Source organism: Pongo abelii, chromosome 23, assembly GCF_028885655.2.
Source record: "Pongo abelii isolate AG06213 chromosome 23, NHGRI_mPonAbe1-v2.0_pri, whole genome shotgun sequence".
Taxonomy (NCBI): Eukaryota; Metazoa; Chordata; class Mammalia; order Primates; family Hominidae; genus Pongo; species Pongo abelii.
This window is the reverse complement of record NC_085929.1, coordinates 56,896,208-56,912,112: the sequence shown is the minus strand read 5'-3', so window position 1 is coordinate 56,912,112 and position 15,905 is coordinate 56,896,208. Positions and strand designations below refer to the sequence as shown.

At 65.1% G+C, this 15,905-nt stretch overlaps 1 protein-coding gene across 3 annotated transcripts; it reads right to left on the bottom strand.

Annotated features, from left to right (window-relative positions):
• Positions 1–5,530: 5,530 nt before the first annotated feature.
• PANX2 (pannexin 2) lies at positions 5,531–15,695 on the bottom strand. Of its 3 annotated transcripts, XM_063723133.1 has the most exons (4): positions 14,873–15,004; positions 10,401–10,451; positions 7,484–8,947; positions 5,531–6,956 (listed from the first exon to the last, which is right to left on the bottom strand). In XM_063723133.1, the coding sequence occupies exons 3-4, from the start codon at positions 8,769–8,771 to the stop codon at positions 6,613–6,615; spliced, it is 1,632 nt and encodes a 543-aa protein (XP_063579203.1). In that variant the 5' UTR covers positions 8,772–8,947; positions 10,401–10,451; positions 14,873–15,004; the 3' UTR covers positions 5,531–6,612. The 3 variants fall into 3 exon arrangements, with proteins under 3 accessions (XP_063579203.1, XP_009232787.4, XP_063579204.1); XM_009234512.4 differs by lacking the exon at positions 10,401–10,451 and having other exon boundaries at positions 14,873–15,695; XM_063723134.1 differs by lacking the exon at positions 14,873–15,004 and having other exon boundaries at positions 10,401–14,736.
• Between the last annotated feature and the right edge of the window lie 210 nt (positions 15,696–15,905).

Sequence of the window (15,905 nt, the reverse complement as noted above, 5' to 3'; positions counted from 1 at the left end):
GGGAAGGGTAGTCCCGCGAGCCTCCTGCTCGGCCCCGGCCCGCGACTGCGGACTACACTTCCCAAGGGGGCAGCGCACGAGGCCCCCCGCCCCTCCCCGGCGCTCCCGGGTCCTAAGACACATCGGTAAACACTCGGGAGGGAGGGTTCGAGTCCCGCCCCGGTCACGGCCTTGAGAGGCGCGCCCACGTTCTCTGGTCGCAGCTCCCAAGCTGTGAAATGGGGACAATGCTCGCACGGCGTCCACAGGATGGTTTTGAGTCGAATGATATTGAAATGTAACTGTTCTGTGAGCCATCAGTCCCGCACGAAAGGGACAGCCGATAGTGGGACGCGAAGAGCCGAGAACACGGGATCAGGGAACGCGCTGACATGGCCTCGGCCCGGCCCCCTTCCCTCTGGAGATCGGCCTAGTCCGTCCTCCGGGGGTCGGCCCAGAGCCGTCCCCGACCCGGGACTCATGCCTCAGCGGGACCTCGGCCTTGCCGCAGGTTGGGGCACCCCGGGGAGGTCGGGCCCCAGGGGCCCCGCGGCCAGCCCAGCGGAGAACCGGGACCAGGTGGGAGTCTTAGGGCGGGCCGACCCCCGGCCTCACGGACCCGGGCGCTCAGTCACTTCCGATCGTCCCGAGGCCTCCAGGGGGACCCGGCTGGCCGCTGCCACCCCGACGCTAGACTCTCGCTGTGCGCTTTCGGCCCCGAGGGCAGGGGGAGACGGCCTGGCCCCACCCGCCGCGCCCGTCCTGCCCGGGCGCCCGGCCCCCTCACTGCACCCAGCCTCTCCCGGGGGCCCCGGCCAAGTTGCAGCGCGCTGCGGGCACCGGCGCGGACGGGGGCCCGGGCGCAGCGAGGGGCCCTGGCGCTTCGCCGCCGCATGCAGACGACTCGCGGCCCACAAGCTGCTGCGCCGTCCGCCTGCCCCGCTCTCCTGCAATGGTCCGGCCTCGCATCCCGGGCCCACGACCTCCTCCTCCACGACCCCGGGTTCTTGGCTGACCTGGCGCTGGCGCTGGGCTTAGTGCAGGCGTGGGCGTGGCGATGGTTTGCCTGCGGGCTGCATGCGCGGACCCCACAGGCAGCTCCCCGAAGCTCTGCGCCCACCTCTACGGCCATGCCCCAGCCAAAGGATCAGGTCCTTGGAGCGGGGCCTGCCCTGGGGCCAGGACTCTAGTCACCGGGGGAGGGCTGCTGTGTCTTCCTGCCAGGCACTGATGAGTTAGTTGGGGAAAGGGGCCAGGTGGGGCCCAGCTGGGGAACCGTTTTTAGAAGAGGGAGGAGGGCGCACCTCTCTACTCGAGTGCCCTAGGACCAGCTACTCTCTGGAGCCAGGGGGAGGACCTCAGTGAGGGCTGCGCCGCGCAGGAACCTTCAGGGAGCCTGGAAGGCTGACCCAACAGGCCTGGGGTTGGGGGAGTCCAACGCAGAGCCCGGGCCTGGTCTGGGTCTGCCTGAGGCCGTCCGCCAGGACTCTGTGCTGGGGAGTCTGCTTCCTTCCAGGCTCCAGGAAAGGAGGCCTCGGCCCCAGCCCCAGGTTCTGAGGAGCTGCCCCGGCTCGGGTGGCCTGCAGGGGTCCCCTCAGGTCCCCGGCCCTGAGTCTGCCAGTGGTCCTCCCGGGGTGGGGCGGGTGGGTGAAAATGCCTGTCCACACAGCAGCAGGCTGGGCTGGCTGCCCACTGAGCATTCTTACACAAGAGGCACCGCCCCCTCCTATAGCTTCCTGGTCCCCAAACGGCCAGGCCTGGCCTTACAGACTTCTCTGTCCTCCTTGGTGAAGGACACTCACTTTGGGCCCTAGGGCCTCTGGCTCACATCCTCTCCATTGATTCTCATTGTTCGCTGCCTTTGTGGTCATTCTGCCTTTCTGACCATCTCGGCCACATCCTCACAGGAGGGCAGCGGGTGGCAGTGGCCCCGGCTCCACCTCACCCATTTCTCAGTGCTGAGCTGGTGCGGAGGGAAGATCCCTGGCCTGGGTTCTCAGTCCTGGCGGTCTGGGACGGGTGCGAGGTCCTCCCGGAGCCCCTCCTTCTCCACAAGAGGGACGGTGCTGTCCACCTGCCAGGCTTGCTTATGCTCAGAGAGGGGGAGGGGCAGGAGGGGACACTATTTCAAACCAACACTGGCCCCCAGGCTGCAGAACGACCCTCTGACTCACCTGGGCAAGGTGGCCAGTCGGGGAGGGGAGGGTGTCCGAGATCCCAGCCCCCGGTGGGCAGCAGACAGTGGAGAAGCAGAACTGCCCTCCGATCCGGCTGGGGTCCCCTGCAGGGCTGCACTAGGCTGTGAGGGGCCAGAAGCAGAAAAGGGGGAGACTGAGTCCTCGGGGAGTGTGCTGGGGAAACTGAGGCAGGACCTCAGCCACAGGCCCTGGGCCACCACCCTACATTTCAGGCTGGGCTTGTCTTCTAAAGTTCTGCTCCCAAGCCTGCTTTTCTCCAGGCAGGCTCTGTCCCTTCCGCCGTGGGGGGCAGGCTGGGTTGCCTTGGAAAGAAGGTCAGGTGGAGGTGGAGGACGTGTACCCTGGGGTGCCAGAGCTTTTGAGTCCCCGACCCCGGGGGGCTGGCCATGTGGATGCCCTGTTCATGGAGCAGCCAGAGGAGGGTTTCTTGAGGTACCCTGGGGGGAGTGAGGAGGAGTCCTAGGGAGGGTGGGGGCCCTCAGGAACAGAAACAAACTGTGTGAAGCCGTTTGTGCCGGGAGGGACCGTCTTGGTCCCCAGCTGGCTTTGTCCTCAAGGGGTGGACCTTGAGGAAGGGCCAAGTCCCATTCGGAGCAGAGTGACAGATCCCACAGAAGCAGGCGTTGGGGCAAGGGGAGGGAGGGAGCCCTGTGGGGGAAGGCGGTTAGGGCCGGTTCAGCCCTGACCCAGTGCCAAGGGTGAGCGTCACCCTTTCAGGCCTCTGCCCGCCTGCCTCTAGGAACGTGGCACAGCTGGCAAGGACACAGCCAGAGGAACAGGTCTGGGGATAAGGTGGTGACGTCCCCTGGGAGAGGCGGGAGCCAGCGTCTCACTGTAGGACGGACACCAGCTCCCCAGCACGGGCCACGTGGAGGGAGGGCCAACTCCAGCACAGGGCAGGGTGCTCACTTGAGGCACGAACCTCTTTCCAGACAGGAGTTGGTTTCACACCTCCTGCCGGGCCGAGGCCCACAGGCGGGGGATAGGCAGCGTGGCTGCTGCCTGTGGGCCTGGTCACATTGAAGACTCCAGGTGGCTCCACCTGAGGCCTCCTGTGTCCCCCGGCTCAGCTCAAGCCCCACCTCGGCCTAGACGTTTTCTGGGCAGCGACAGCTCCTCTCACAAGCTGGGAGGCAGGGCCTGCGGGACTCAGCACCACCCAGACTGGCTGCGCCCAAGGACTACTGGACATCTCCCTATATGAGCCTAGCCATGCGGGACGCCGGGTGGCTGCTGGGGCAGAGAGGACAGGTGCAGGTGGGCGGGGTGCACGTGTGAGGGTGAGGAGGGTCCCCAGCCCCAGCTGGAGAGCAGCAAGGACGCCCATGGCAAACGCTACCTCTGGAGGCCACCACCCCTCGGGTCTCCTCAGCTGCCATGTGCTGCCCACCCTCACCACTGAGCTGGTCTGTGGGTGCAGGACCAAGGCGATGCTGTCAAGGCCCAGGGCTCAGCCCTCCCCGCACAACCAGGCTGGCCTGGGCCGGAATCTGTGGGCACTGGGTCCCTCTCCTGGACGTGGGAATGCTGGGCACATGGGCATGCAGGCTGGGGAGGTGTCCTGAGTTAGGTGAGCGTGAAGAACTGCTACTTTTTTCTTTTTTGAGACAGAATCTTGCTGTCACCCATGCTGCTGGAATGCAGTGTGATCTTGGCTCACTGCAACCTCCGCCTTCTGGGTTCCAGCGATTCTCCTGCCTCAGCCTCCCGAGTAGCTGGGATTACAGGTGCACGCCACCATGCCTGGCTAATTTTTGTATTTTTAGTAGAGACAGGGCGTCACCATGTTGGCCAGGCTGGTCTCAAACTCCTGACTTCATGATCCGCCCACCTTGGCCTCCCAAAGTGCCGGGATTACAGGTGTGAGCCACCACACCCGGCCGAACTGTGCCTTTTATTTTCTGCTTTGTTGCTTTGACCTCTGGGGCCTTGCTGGCCCTGGTGAGACGCCTCTCCTAGGGCTCACTGATTCGTCAGCAAACAACTTCCTGTGCAAGCTCCTGCGTCCAGGGCCCACACCCCCTCCAGGTCTCCTCTGTGGGCTCTCACACCCTAGGCCCTGTCCCCCTGCTCTTGTCACCCTGGGCTATGCACCTGGCAGCCAGGGACAGCCTCTGCCCAGTACCCACCAGGGTGTCCACTCTGGAGTCCCGAGCCTGCGCCCCACCCCCCGCCCATTCCTTTGGTGAAGCCACAGTGAAGAGTCTGCCCACGCTTCCCCCCATTGCCTATGTCTGCGACGAGCCCAGTGGCCTCCTGCGTGGCCCTGGGTGGCACGCGGTGCCCCTCCTTTGGGGATCTGAGTAAATTTTTAATTTTTTTTAGAGACAGGGTCTCGCGGTGTCGCCCAGGCTGGAGTGCAGTCGCGCAATCACGGCTCACTGCAGCCTCGAATGCCGTCCTCAAGCGATCCTCCCGCCTCAGCCTCCCAAAGCACTGGGATGACAGGCGTACGCCCCGGCGCCTGGCCAGCTCTTTTAATGGCAAGAGGCCTCGCCAGCCCAGAAGAGTATAAAAACCTCTGTTTTAACGTGGAGGGCGGGATGCACCCTCCAGCTTGTGTCCCTGTGTGTCTCACACCAGGCCCTGGCTGTGGGGGCCACACCCTGGATAGACCCTTCCTCTTGACTCCTGGGAACCTGGGGAGCCCGGCCCTGCTCGCTCACGGCTGCTCCAGGAGGGGCCTGGCGATGGGGCTCCCAGGAAGCCCAGGCCAGGTGGCAGGTGGGCCCGCTCTGATCTCAGCCGAGCTCACCCTTGCAATTAGTGGCCTACACCCCCAATCCCACTCCAGTCCCTGCGGGGTTCTGGCCTAGCTTCCCAACCACCTGTCTTCAAGGAGCCTCTGTTCAGACTCTCAGGGTCACCCGCCGGGGTCTACAGGGCACACGGCTCCATGGTGCACCCACGGGACCAGCCTTGTTCCATGGAGTCCTGGGCCCACAAAGGCACCTGCTGAGGACCTCTGTGTTGTTTTGAGCAACCCAGACCACACTGAGGGTGCCTCCTCCAGGAGGCCTTCCTGGATCCTGCCAGCTCTCTGTTCTCCTAGAGGGTGCGTCACCCTCCCCCTCCTCACTCCCCTGTAGGAGCAGGAAGACTAAGGGGGTTGTGCATTCGTCTCCCCAGCCTGTGTGCCCCAGGACTTCAGGCCACAGCTGAATCGCCTCTGTGCCCACAGCCTGAGTCCAGGGCATGTCCTGCTCCAAGGGTGACACCCACTGTGGGTGCAGAGGGGCCCCTCGTCACGCTTCTGAAGGCGGCCCCTGCCCCACATCCCCCAGCACCCCCACGCATGGTGCCGAGTCAGGGGATGGGCGTGGAGGGAGGCGAAGTCCCCGGCGGAGCACAGGTGATTATCAGAATAATATTTATTGATATGCTCGGTGCTACCTTGTTAATTCTGCAGGACATGGCCTCCATGGCTGAGGTATCCGGGGTGGGACCAGCCGGGTGCCGGCCGGGGCTCCCACAGGAAGCCATGTGGCCTCAGCCGCGGCGGGGGGCCCGGGTGGGGGACGTGGTTATTGCGTTGGGCTCCTTCACTCCTCATACATGGGCCATGCGCTGGCGTGCACTCATGCACTCACCCGCCTCCTCACACTCACACACTCCCACCCAAGCTGGCACCACACCCTCTGTGCACAGGCACACACGTGCATACTCGTGCATACACACCCGCTCGCTCACGCCCACCTCTGCTTATGCCCGTTCACACACACACCATCCTGCTTTAAACCCATCCTGTCTCCTGATGATAAATATGCTTGTTCGCTACAGCAGTCTTAGTAAAATAAAATGTATGTCAGGCGACAAGGAGAAAGTGCACGTTGATCTTTGACCCGAGGGTGGACCTCGGTCCCTCCCACCCGAGGGCATCAGGTCCCTGCAGGGGGTGACCCCTGAGCATGTGACCCCATGGGTGTGGCCACCTCACTGGTGGGACTGGCCCCACCTTCCTTTTCCCTGGCTCTGGGCTGGGGGAGCTGGGCTCCCCCACACACCACAGCCACACCCCCACACACCACAGCCCGGGGCCAGGACGAAATGGGGCTGGGGGAGCTGGGCTGTCTCGCCACAGCCCGGGGCCAGGACGAAATGGACTAAAAAAATAAACTCTTCACCTCACGGCCCCCACCCACGTCTGGACACCTGATGCAGGAGCATGGGAGGCGGGCTTCAGCCTTCCTGGCCACCGGCTCCACGGGGCCACATTTCCCCACCCCAGCCAGTGCCTGGCGATGCCGTCCGGGCGGGTTCCCCTGTCGAGCGCGTGGGGGTGAAGGCCCCAGGCATGCGGACAGAGGTTGGGGATGCGGGCAGTGCTGGCGAAGCAGAGGCCACGTCCACGCAGGGCTGGCGTCCACTGGGAGGCTGGCCAGGCCACACCACACTCACACAGAGGGGCTCTCAGCGGCCTGGACGGTGCCATCCCTCAAAACTCCACAGTACTCACGACCGTTCTCGCCTCGTCGAAGTTGGCGATGAGGATCTGCTGTGAGGCAGGGATGGCGATGAGGTCCCCCACGTCCTGCGGCAGGCGGGGGCCCCCTTCCTCCTCCTCCCGGGCCTCGTACAGCGTGTTGATGTGCAGCAGCGGGTGTGTGGCGTTTCGGCTCAGGATGGTGAGGGCCTCCGCCTTGCCCAGGCTGGCTGGTGTCAGAGGGGTCACAGCAGGGGCGGCGGGAGGTGAGCGGACGTGGAACGGGCCCCCCGAGGGAAGCCCTGCCCGGGATGGCTCTGCAGGGTACGGGATTTCCTTCTCGGGGAGCGGAGCATCTGCAAACAGCCAAGAGCACAGACCTCTCACACCATCCGCCGCTGCGCCCCCCCCGCCAGCGCCCACCCAGTGCAGGCTGGCGGGGGAGCAGGGCTCACGGTTCTGAAGCGCCCTGGAGACGCTGGGCCTGGACACCCCTGCACACAGCAGTTGGCCTGGGAACATCCCCCGCCCCACTGTCCCGGAGCCGCAGTGCCATCGGTGGAACTTCCTCACCCGAGGAACTTGGCTCCACCACGCACGCGGAGCTCCAGGAAGCTGACCAGGAGCACGTCCCTCCCAGCCTGCATCCTCCCCACCTGCCTCCCGAGGGGTCTCCAGGGCCGCCCCTGGCCTGAGGCTCACCTTGACAGTGAGTCCGTTTGATGGAGCCGGTTCAAACCTCGGCCTCCTCCCTTCCCCCTTTGAGGGGGGCTCAAGCCAGGCCCCCTCCCTTCCCTAGCACCCTGGGCAGGCTCCCGTGGGCCGCTGGGGCTGTGGGAGCCTCTCCCCATCCCCCGTCCCCGGTCTCCGGCCCGGCCCCTACCTTTGGTGGGCGCCGGGGCCAGGCCCAGCCCACAGTCCTCCGCCTGGGACAGGAAGCTCCCCTCCTGGCTCCGGGAGGCGGGCAGGGCGGCGGGCACCGCCTCGGGCTTGGCCTTCTTGGTGCCGAGGATGTAGGGGTGCACGTCCAGGGAGAAGTGGCGCGCGTGCTTCTTGTCGGGGGCGGGCGGCGGGGCGGGGGCGGGGGCAGGGCCCGGGCCTGGGTCGCACCCTCCGCCCTTGTAGTGGTGGGTGGAGCGGTCCAGCAGCGGCGCGATCAGCGTGTCCGTGGCCGTCTTCCTGCGCGCGGGCTTCGGCTTCTCCGCCTTGCTGTTCTCCACGCGCATGATGGCCAGCGGCTCCTTGAAGGGCTGCGGCAGCGGGTTGCTGGTGGGGATCCACTTCATCTTCTTGCGCGGCCGCTTGACCACGGGCGGCTCCGCGGCGCCGTCGGGCTCGGCGGGGTTGGCGCTGGGGTCCACGGTCTGCACCCCCGAGTCGCGCACCGTGGGGGTGGCGTCGTGGTTGGACTGCGCCAGCGCCGCCAGCAGCTGCCGGACCACGTTGTCGTACATGAGGTCGCTCTCGTTGGTGATGAAGTCCAGCCGGTTGAGCGACTTGATGTGGTCGCGGTTCTCGTTGCAGAACATGGCCAGGATGTTGATGTCGCAGAACTGCGAGCGGCGCCACTGCCGGCGCGTCTTGATGCCCACCTTGTGCAGCTTGTCGAAGATGAAGTTGCTCTTGCGGAAGATGAAGAGATGGATGAGGTTGACGAGGATGATGAGGTTCATGACGCACAGCAGCACGATGTCCACGCCCGCGATGATGCGCTGCAGCTGCACGGACGGGAGCTTGCAGCTCACGCGCACTGAGGGCCCCGCACCTGCCGCCCCGTCCGGGGACGCGCCCAGCGCGCAGGTGAACTCGTTCTGCTTCTGCGTGGCGTAGTAGGTGCACAGGTAGGAGATGGGCACGGCGCTCAGCAGCAGGATCAGCACGTGCCGCGCCAGGTACAGCTTGGCCAGGAAGTTGCTGCGGCCGCGGCGCTCCAGGTACTTCTCGAACAGGTTCTGCTCCGGGCTCTTCTCCTTCTCCGCGTTCTCGATGATCTCGCGCTTCTCGCGCTCCGTGATGCCCGGGCCCTTGGACTGGATCTGCTTCTCGATCTTGGGCGCGCGGCCCTCGGCCGCACGGTGGTAACAGTTGTCGATCTCCTGCAGCAGGAAGTTGAGCTCGGAGGTGAGGCGCGTGGAGGCCAGGAACTCCCAGCCCAGTGCGGGCACGTACATGATGGCGGCGAAGGCCAGCAGCGCGTAGGGCAGGAACTTGTGCTCAAACAGCGACGGCCACAGGCTGGCGTCCACGCCGGGCAGCGCGTCCCGCAGCTCCGTCCAGCAGTAGCCGCGGGCGTACAGCGCCTGGTCGCGCGTGAAGTTGTGCGGGGTGTAACAGTAAATGGGTTCCTCTGGGGGCAGAGAGGAGACACGGGCTGGGGCGGGGAGGCGGCACGGGCTGGGCTGAAGAAACCGGGCTGGACCTGACCACGTCCCTGCCGAACCCCTCCCAGGAGCCTCTCCAGCCTCCTCCCACACAGCACCTGCGGTTCCCCAGATGAACCCCACCCCCCCCACCACGGTGGTGTGGGGGTCCCGCCCTGACTACCCCCACGAGGTCAGCTGCGGGGCACCTGCAGGCAGAAGCCATGACCACCTGCGAAACCACCTGAGCCATGTGCCTCTCCAAATGTCACAAAGCCTGTGTGCACAAGGGGAAACCAAATCCCAGAGAGGGCCAAGGCAGGCCGGGACTCCCAGCCAGGGTCCTTCTATCCACACAGCTGGACCCAAACCAGGTCCCAGCCACAGGCCATGTACAGCCCGGGGCTCCCCTGGGAGGAAGGCGGTTGGCTCAGGCGCTGCTAGCTGGCAGGGTGGTTTCCACAGCACTGGGAAGGCAGCGTGGGTTCTACCCACCCTTGAGGATGAGTGGCGCCTCCCTAAGACCCACTGTTCTGGGGACTGGCCAGCCTTGGGACCCCAGACACCAGGTGGGGCTGGTTGGGGATGTCACCAGCTGGACTGCGGTATCTGCCGCTAAAATTGAAAAGAGGGAGTCCCTTGAACTGCAGGCAAATGGTGGTTACTGAACTCTGTGTTTTCCCTCAAGAGCCTGTCTCTGCCTGCAGGTGACAATGACACGAACGGCAGTGAAAGCGTTCAGGACACTCGCGCCTTGGCCCAGTGTGGGGTCTGAGCAGCTGGGATCTTGCTAACGTTTCCCAGGAAGGCTCAGTCAGAGCCTGGGGGCCTCCAGCCACCGTGCAGTCTGTCCAGGCTGAGCCCTTCACACAGCACAGGCGCCAGGGGCCCACACCAGCCTCAGCCTTGTCTCCCAGCCCCAAAAAGCAGCCCCAGGGCAGGGCCCACATCAGCACAATCCCCTCCCCACAGACCAGAAGCAACAAGGACAGGCCTGTCAGTCTGTGCCGAGGCCTGAATTAGGGACGGAAAGCGAGGCGGATTAGAGACTCTGCCCACTCTGGGAAGAGCGGCATTCACTGTTGATGCCCCACAGGGACCCAGGGGCTGGGCATCTCCAGCCCTGAACCCGGCTCAGCAATGAGCCCCTCAGACCCCGCACGGAGCTCCCGGCTGCCATTATCACCACTGAGGCACATCTACCAGTCCAGACAGCCTGCTCAGGGAGGGTTCCCATGAGTCATCAGATCCCCCTGAGGGTCCTGGGGACTCTGGAGGGTTTGGGAGAGAGCCTGGGAAGAGGCAGGAAAAGCTGGGACCTGAGGCCCGAGTCCTCGGTGGGGACATCGAGCTGGAGATGAGCTGGGCTCAGAGAAGAGCAAACCGGACAAGGCAAAGGAATCCACTCTCTTGGTTGAGAAAATGGCATATTTTATTTACTTATGTTTTGTCCTCACAGCCAATCCCAGGAGCCAGAGAAGAGCGTCCACCCTGGGGAAGAGAACAGGGACAGGTTTGTGTCCCGTCCTGAGCTGGGCCCATCCCTGGCAGCCACCCTTGCTGGGCGTGTGTGGCCAACATGAGTGGGGAGACGCCCACTCCAGTGGGGCCGCAGGGAGATGGGAAGGAGGTCTCCTTGGCTCTGGGGCGGGGGTGGCCTGGCCTCCTCCAAGGTGGATGAAAGCAGGGGCCCCACACCGAGCCACATGTCTGGCGAGCTGCCCCCACTGTGCAGAGCCCCACTTGGACACGAACTCCTCACGCCTGTCACTGTCTCCCTGCTGGATGGCGGCAGCAAGGGGAAGACAAGTCCTGCTTGCCACTCCGACCTCAGTTTCCTCATCTGCTCAACCAAGGATGCTGCCCTGACTCACTGCAGGTGAGCGGCCCGGCCCTTTGGGGGCCCCAAGGCATGTCCAGCAAGGCTTCCCTCCTCCCTGAACCCGCCGCACCTGCAGGGTACAGGGTGCTCCTGGCAGCCTCAGCAGGTCCTGACGGACTCAAAGCTGTGCTGGCAGCCGGGCCTCTCCCAGTGGATGCTGCCACAGCTTCTAGCAGGGGCTGCCAGGGCTGAGGGTGCTGGCCTGACTTGGGGTGGGGCAGCAGAGAGCAGTTGCTAAGCCCAAATCCATGGGCCCATCCCACACACAGCAACTGCTACAGGTCCTCTGTCCGAGGCCCTCCTCTGGGACTTCCCAGGGACAGTGGGACCCTGCCTGGACCAGTGCAGGTGTCCAAACGGGAGGCAGGAAGGCCTGGCCCATCTGACAGGGCAGACAGAGCCGCCGCCAGGGGCCCGTTTCTTGGAAGACACTGCTGTGTGGATCCCGGCCACGCCAGCTATGCCCCAAGAGAGGACACTGGCTTCCCAGCCAAGGAGCCTGTCCACACCCAGCCCTCAGAGCCCCAGTGACAATATCAGAGTTGGCAGCCAGGGGCCTGGTGCTGCCTGAAGCACCTCTGAGTGGGTGTCTGAATGCACCCCAACACGGCCCATATTCCCATATTCAGAATGCTGTCCCCAGGACCCTAGGCTAAAGCCCAGCCCTCCGGGCCCTCCCCCAGTCCTGCCCTTCCTCGGTTCTGCCATCCCGAAGCTCGTCTCCAGCCCACCCCTGCGATCTGGCCTGCACATGGCCCCAAGGTGCCCCCCAAGGGTGAAGCTGGGTCCCTCCCAACAGCCCTTCCCGCCCCTGTCCTCCCACCTCTCCAGGACAGCCTGGCTCTGCGCAGGCTCCTCCTGCCTGCTGGCCAAACCCTGTCTGGTCACCCCAGACCACTGCCGCATCCTGGAAGCCCTCAGCTGAGGCCAGGCCCTGGCCCTTCCCCGACTCCCCTGGCCTTACAGACCTCCACATGGGGTCTGCAGTGAGCAGAATCATGGCCCCCAAAGATGCCACGTCCCAACCCTGGAGCCTGTGGCGGTGTCACGTTTCCCGGTTCACGAGGACTTTGCAGACATGCCTAGGTTGGGGGTCTTGGTGGGCGGCAGTTGCGGGGTTCTTCTAAGAAGGTCAGAGTCGGAGGAGATGTGAGGACAGAAGCGGGGGCGGGAGAGAGGACGCCACGCAGCCACGCAGCCGGCTCTCAGGACGCAGGAAGGGCTGTAAGGCCAGGAATGTGGAGGCCTCTGGAGGCCAGAGAAGGCAGAAAGCTGGTTCCCCCCTGGAGCCAGCCCTGCTGACACCTTCGTTTTAGCCCCATGAGATTTGCATCTGGTTTCTGACTTGCAGGTTTGTTCCAGCAGCCACAGGAAGCTAATACTGGCGGTGGCTGCGCACCTGCTACATTCTCCACTTTCTGCAGGCTGAGGGGGGCCGATGCCCTTCCCCAGCTCACCTTGGAGACTCTGGGACTTGGCCCCCAACCTTCGAGGGTACCGCATCCTGAGACAGCAGCTGGCCACACGGGCCCTCAGGCCCAACCCTGCCCTTCAAGGATGCTGAGGCCAAAAAGAGGAACCAGCCCATAGGCTCCTGGGAGGGTGCTCGGGGGCAGAGCACTCGCTTCCTTTCCGTTTTAAAGAAGAAAGTTGGGCCGGGTGTAGTAGTTCACGCCTATAATCCCAGCACTTTGGGAGGCCGAGGTGGGCGGATCACTTGAGGTCAGGAGTTTGAGACCAGTCTGGCCAACATGGCAAAACCCCATCTCTACTAAAAATACAAAAAATGGGTCGGGCGCGGTGGCTCATGCCTGTAATCCCAGCACTTTGGGAGGCCGAGGCAAGCGGATCACGAGGTCAGGAGATTGAGACCATTCTGGCTAACACGGTGAAACCCCGTCTCTACTAAAAATACAAAAAATTAGCTGGGTGTGGTGGCGCGTGCCTGTAGTCCCAGCTACTCGGGAGGCTGAGGCAGGAGAATGGCGTGAACCCGGGAGGCGGAGCTTGCAGTGAGCCAAGATTGAGCCACCGCACTCCAGCCTGGGCGACAGAGCGAGACTCCGTCTCAAAAAAAAAAAAAAAAATACAAAAAATGAGCCAGGCGTGGTGGCGGGTGCCTGTAGTCCCAGCTACTTGGGAAGCTAAGGCAGGAGAATCGCTTGAACCCGGGAGGCAAAGGTCGCAGTGAGACGACATTGCACCACTGCGCTCCAGCGTGGATGACAGAGCGAGACTTTGTCTCAAAAAATAAAAAAAGCCGGGGGGAACAAAAAAGAAAAGGGCACAGTGGCTCACGCCTGTAGTCCCAGCACTTTGGGAAGCTGAGATGGGAGGATCACTTGAGCCCAGGAGTTCGAGACCAGCCTGGGGAACATGGCACAAAAATTAGCTGGGTGTGGTGTCGGATGCCTGTGGTCCCAGCTACTGGGGGCTCGGGGCTGAGGAAGGAGGAACACCTGAGCCCGAGAGGTGGAGGTTGCAGATTGCACCACTGCACTCCAGCCTGGGCGACATACCAAGACCGTGTCTCAAAAAAAAAAAAAAGAAATTTGGACACAGACAGAGAGGGAAGAAGCCCATGAGAAGACAGAGGCAGAGACGGGTGGTGCGGCCACGAGCCAAGGCGCCCAAGGATTAACAGCAGCACCAGAGGCTGAAGAGGCTGGAATGTCCCTCTCCTAGAGCCGGGAGGGAGCAGGGCCCTGCCGACACCTTGATTTTGGACTTTTGGCCTCCGGAACCATGAGAGATAAATGTCTGCTGTTTGAAACTGCCTAGTTTGCGGTACTTTGTTGCTACAAACACAGAGAACACACATGGTGCCTGGACACGCTGGGCCTGCCCCAAGGCCCCACCGCACGCCTGGGCTCCCTGCTCTGCAGAGTGTGCTGTGCGCCCACCCCAGGGGTCCTCTAATCCCCAGTGTCTGGGCTCCAGTGTCGAAGAGGAGACCAGCAGAGGCCTCCTCCGCCCCTGGCTGGGATCAGACAGCCTGGCCAATGTCCACCCTCGGGCTTGGCGTCTCCAGGCCACAGGGACTCCTTAAGGCAAGGCACCTGAGAGATTTGGGAAGCGCCAGTGCTGAGGCAGGGTCTGCTGAGGTTTGGAGGCTGCAGAAGAGAGGGCCCCAGGGTCCCAACACCCCTCCCCGCTGCAGACTAGCACCTCTGGGCCACAGGCCAGGAGACCCTGATCCCCCTTGCCTTGGCCCAGACCCCACAGGAGGAAGTTCTCGGCTCCGCCTGTCTCGCCCCACTCCTTGGGGAGGGCAGAGGCACCAGGACCCCACCCCGCAGAGGCTCACAGGAAGGCTGGCTGCTCTGTCCATCTTCCTGCCTCGCCTGGGTGGCTTCAGGTGCCCCCACAGGTCCTGATCTAACTAGCCCGGGTCCCTGCCCTGGTCCAGCCCCCATCTCCCTGCAGGAGCTCCAGGCTCCCTGCTCTGACACGTGGCCCTGCCCCATGCTAGCCCCCCTGCTTCAAACCTTCGGAGCCTCCAGTGCCCCCGGAGAGGCTCGCCCCGCCTGAGGGGTGGAGGGCCTGGGCCTCTCAGAGACTCTCTCTACCCTCCTTCCACCCAAGTCCAGCCTGGGAACCCTGCCCGGCAGCTCCATCAGCCCCTGTAATCAGCTCTCTGCTGTCAACACCCATCCCGGCCTTTCCTGGTCCCCACCTGGCCACCCCACATCCCCTCAGGCGCTGCTTGTGACATTCTCCAAACCAGACCCCGTGTCTCATGACATTTGGGACCCCCGGGTCCAGACAGGCCTAGTCCCACCCGCGGCCATGGACGGACGAATGGAAGGAAGAACAACAATAAAATAGAGACGCGGGGTCTGGGCGACCAGCGACCAGCGACACCTGCTAGGATGCGGGCGGCTGTGGAAGGTGCCTGGGACGCCGCGGACGCAGCCAGGCCACGGTGGGTGCGGCTGGACGGAGCCGCCGGGGACGCGGGAAGCGCCAGCTCCCGGACACCTGCGGACGCCCCCCTGCCCACGCCCCGCGCCCCGGCCGCCGGCCTCACCTGCGAAGTTTTTGGTGAAGACCAGGGTGACCAGCAGGATGGGCACCAGCACGGTGCCGATGGTGACCACGCGGTCGAACGGCAGCTCCAGCTTCAGCTGCAGAAGCAGCGCGGCCAGCGCGCCCGCCTTGTCGTCCTGCGCGCCCGGCAGGATCAGCTCCCGCAGCTTCTCTCCCGCCAGCAGCGCGGTCGCCATGTCCGCCGACTGCTCCAGGAGGTGGTGCATGGGGGGCGGGGGGCGCGGCCCGGCGGGGGGCGCGGGCGGGGCGGGGGGCGCGGGGCGGGGCCCGGCGAGGGGGGCGCGGGTGGGAGGGGACGCGCGGCCCGGGGGCGGGGATCAGGGAGCGTGGGGGCGCGGGACGGGGACCGGGATGGGGACGCGGGGCGCGGGAGAGGGTGGCAGGGGACGCCGGGACCGAGCGGGGGGCTCCGGGGGATGGGAGTAGCCGGAGGCGCGCGGCGGGAGCGGGGCTGGCCGGGCGCGGAGCCCGCGGCGGGGTTTGGGGGTCGCTCCGCCGCCGCCCCCGGGGTCAGGGGTCGGGCGGCCCGGGGGTGGGGGGCACAGGAGCCGCCCGCCTCCGCCGCAGCCCGCCCCCGCCCTGGCGCGTGCCTCCGGCGGGGGCGGCGGCGGGATCCCAGCCCGGAGCGCGGGCGGCGGCTGCTGTCCCTGCCTGGGGCCGGCGGCCCCGCTCCCGCCGCGGGGAGGGGGCTGTTTACCTGCGGCGACTCCGCGGCGTGGCTCCGCCCCCACCCCGCCCCCCGCCACGCAGATGCGGCGCGGGCGATGACTTTGCAGAAAATATTTAAATGAAATGAAATGAATGAGTAATGACCGGTCCCTCTTCCTGGGAACTCGGGGTGGCTGGGTGGGGGCTGCCCCGGCCCGCGGGAGGGTGCGCAGGGGTGGGGGCGGTCCTGCGGGGCTCCGGGACGGGGCGGGGGCGCCGCTCGGTGGCGACGTGAGGACTGGGCGCGTGCTGGGGCTGCCCCTGTCGCACCGCAGGGCCCTTCGCCCAGCCCGGGGCGCAGAGGG

Bases quoted from the DNA above. Each gene is read 5' to 3' on its own strand.
- PANX2 (XM_009234512.4), bottom strand. From the start codon at position 15,098: ATGCACCACCTCCTGGAGCAGTCGGCGGACATGGCGACCGCGCTGCTG. The intron at 8,948-14,872 runs GTGAGGCCGGCG...CTCTGCCCCCAG, and splicing joins CTTCACCAAAAACTTCGCAG to AGGAACCCATTTACTGTTAC. The intron at 6,957-7,483 runs GTAGGGGCCGGG...GGCTGTTTGCAG, and splicing joins GGCCCCGGCGCCCACCAAAG to ATGCTCCGCTCCCCGAGAAG.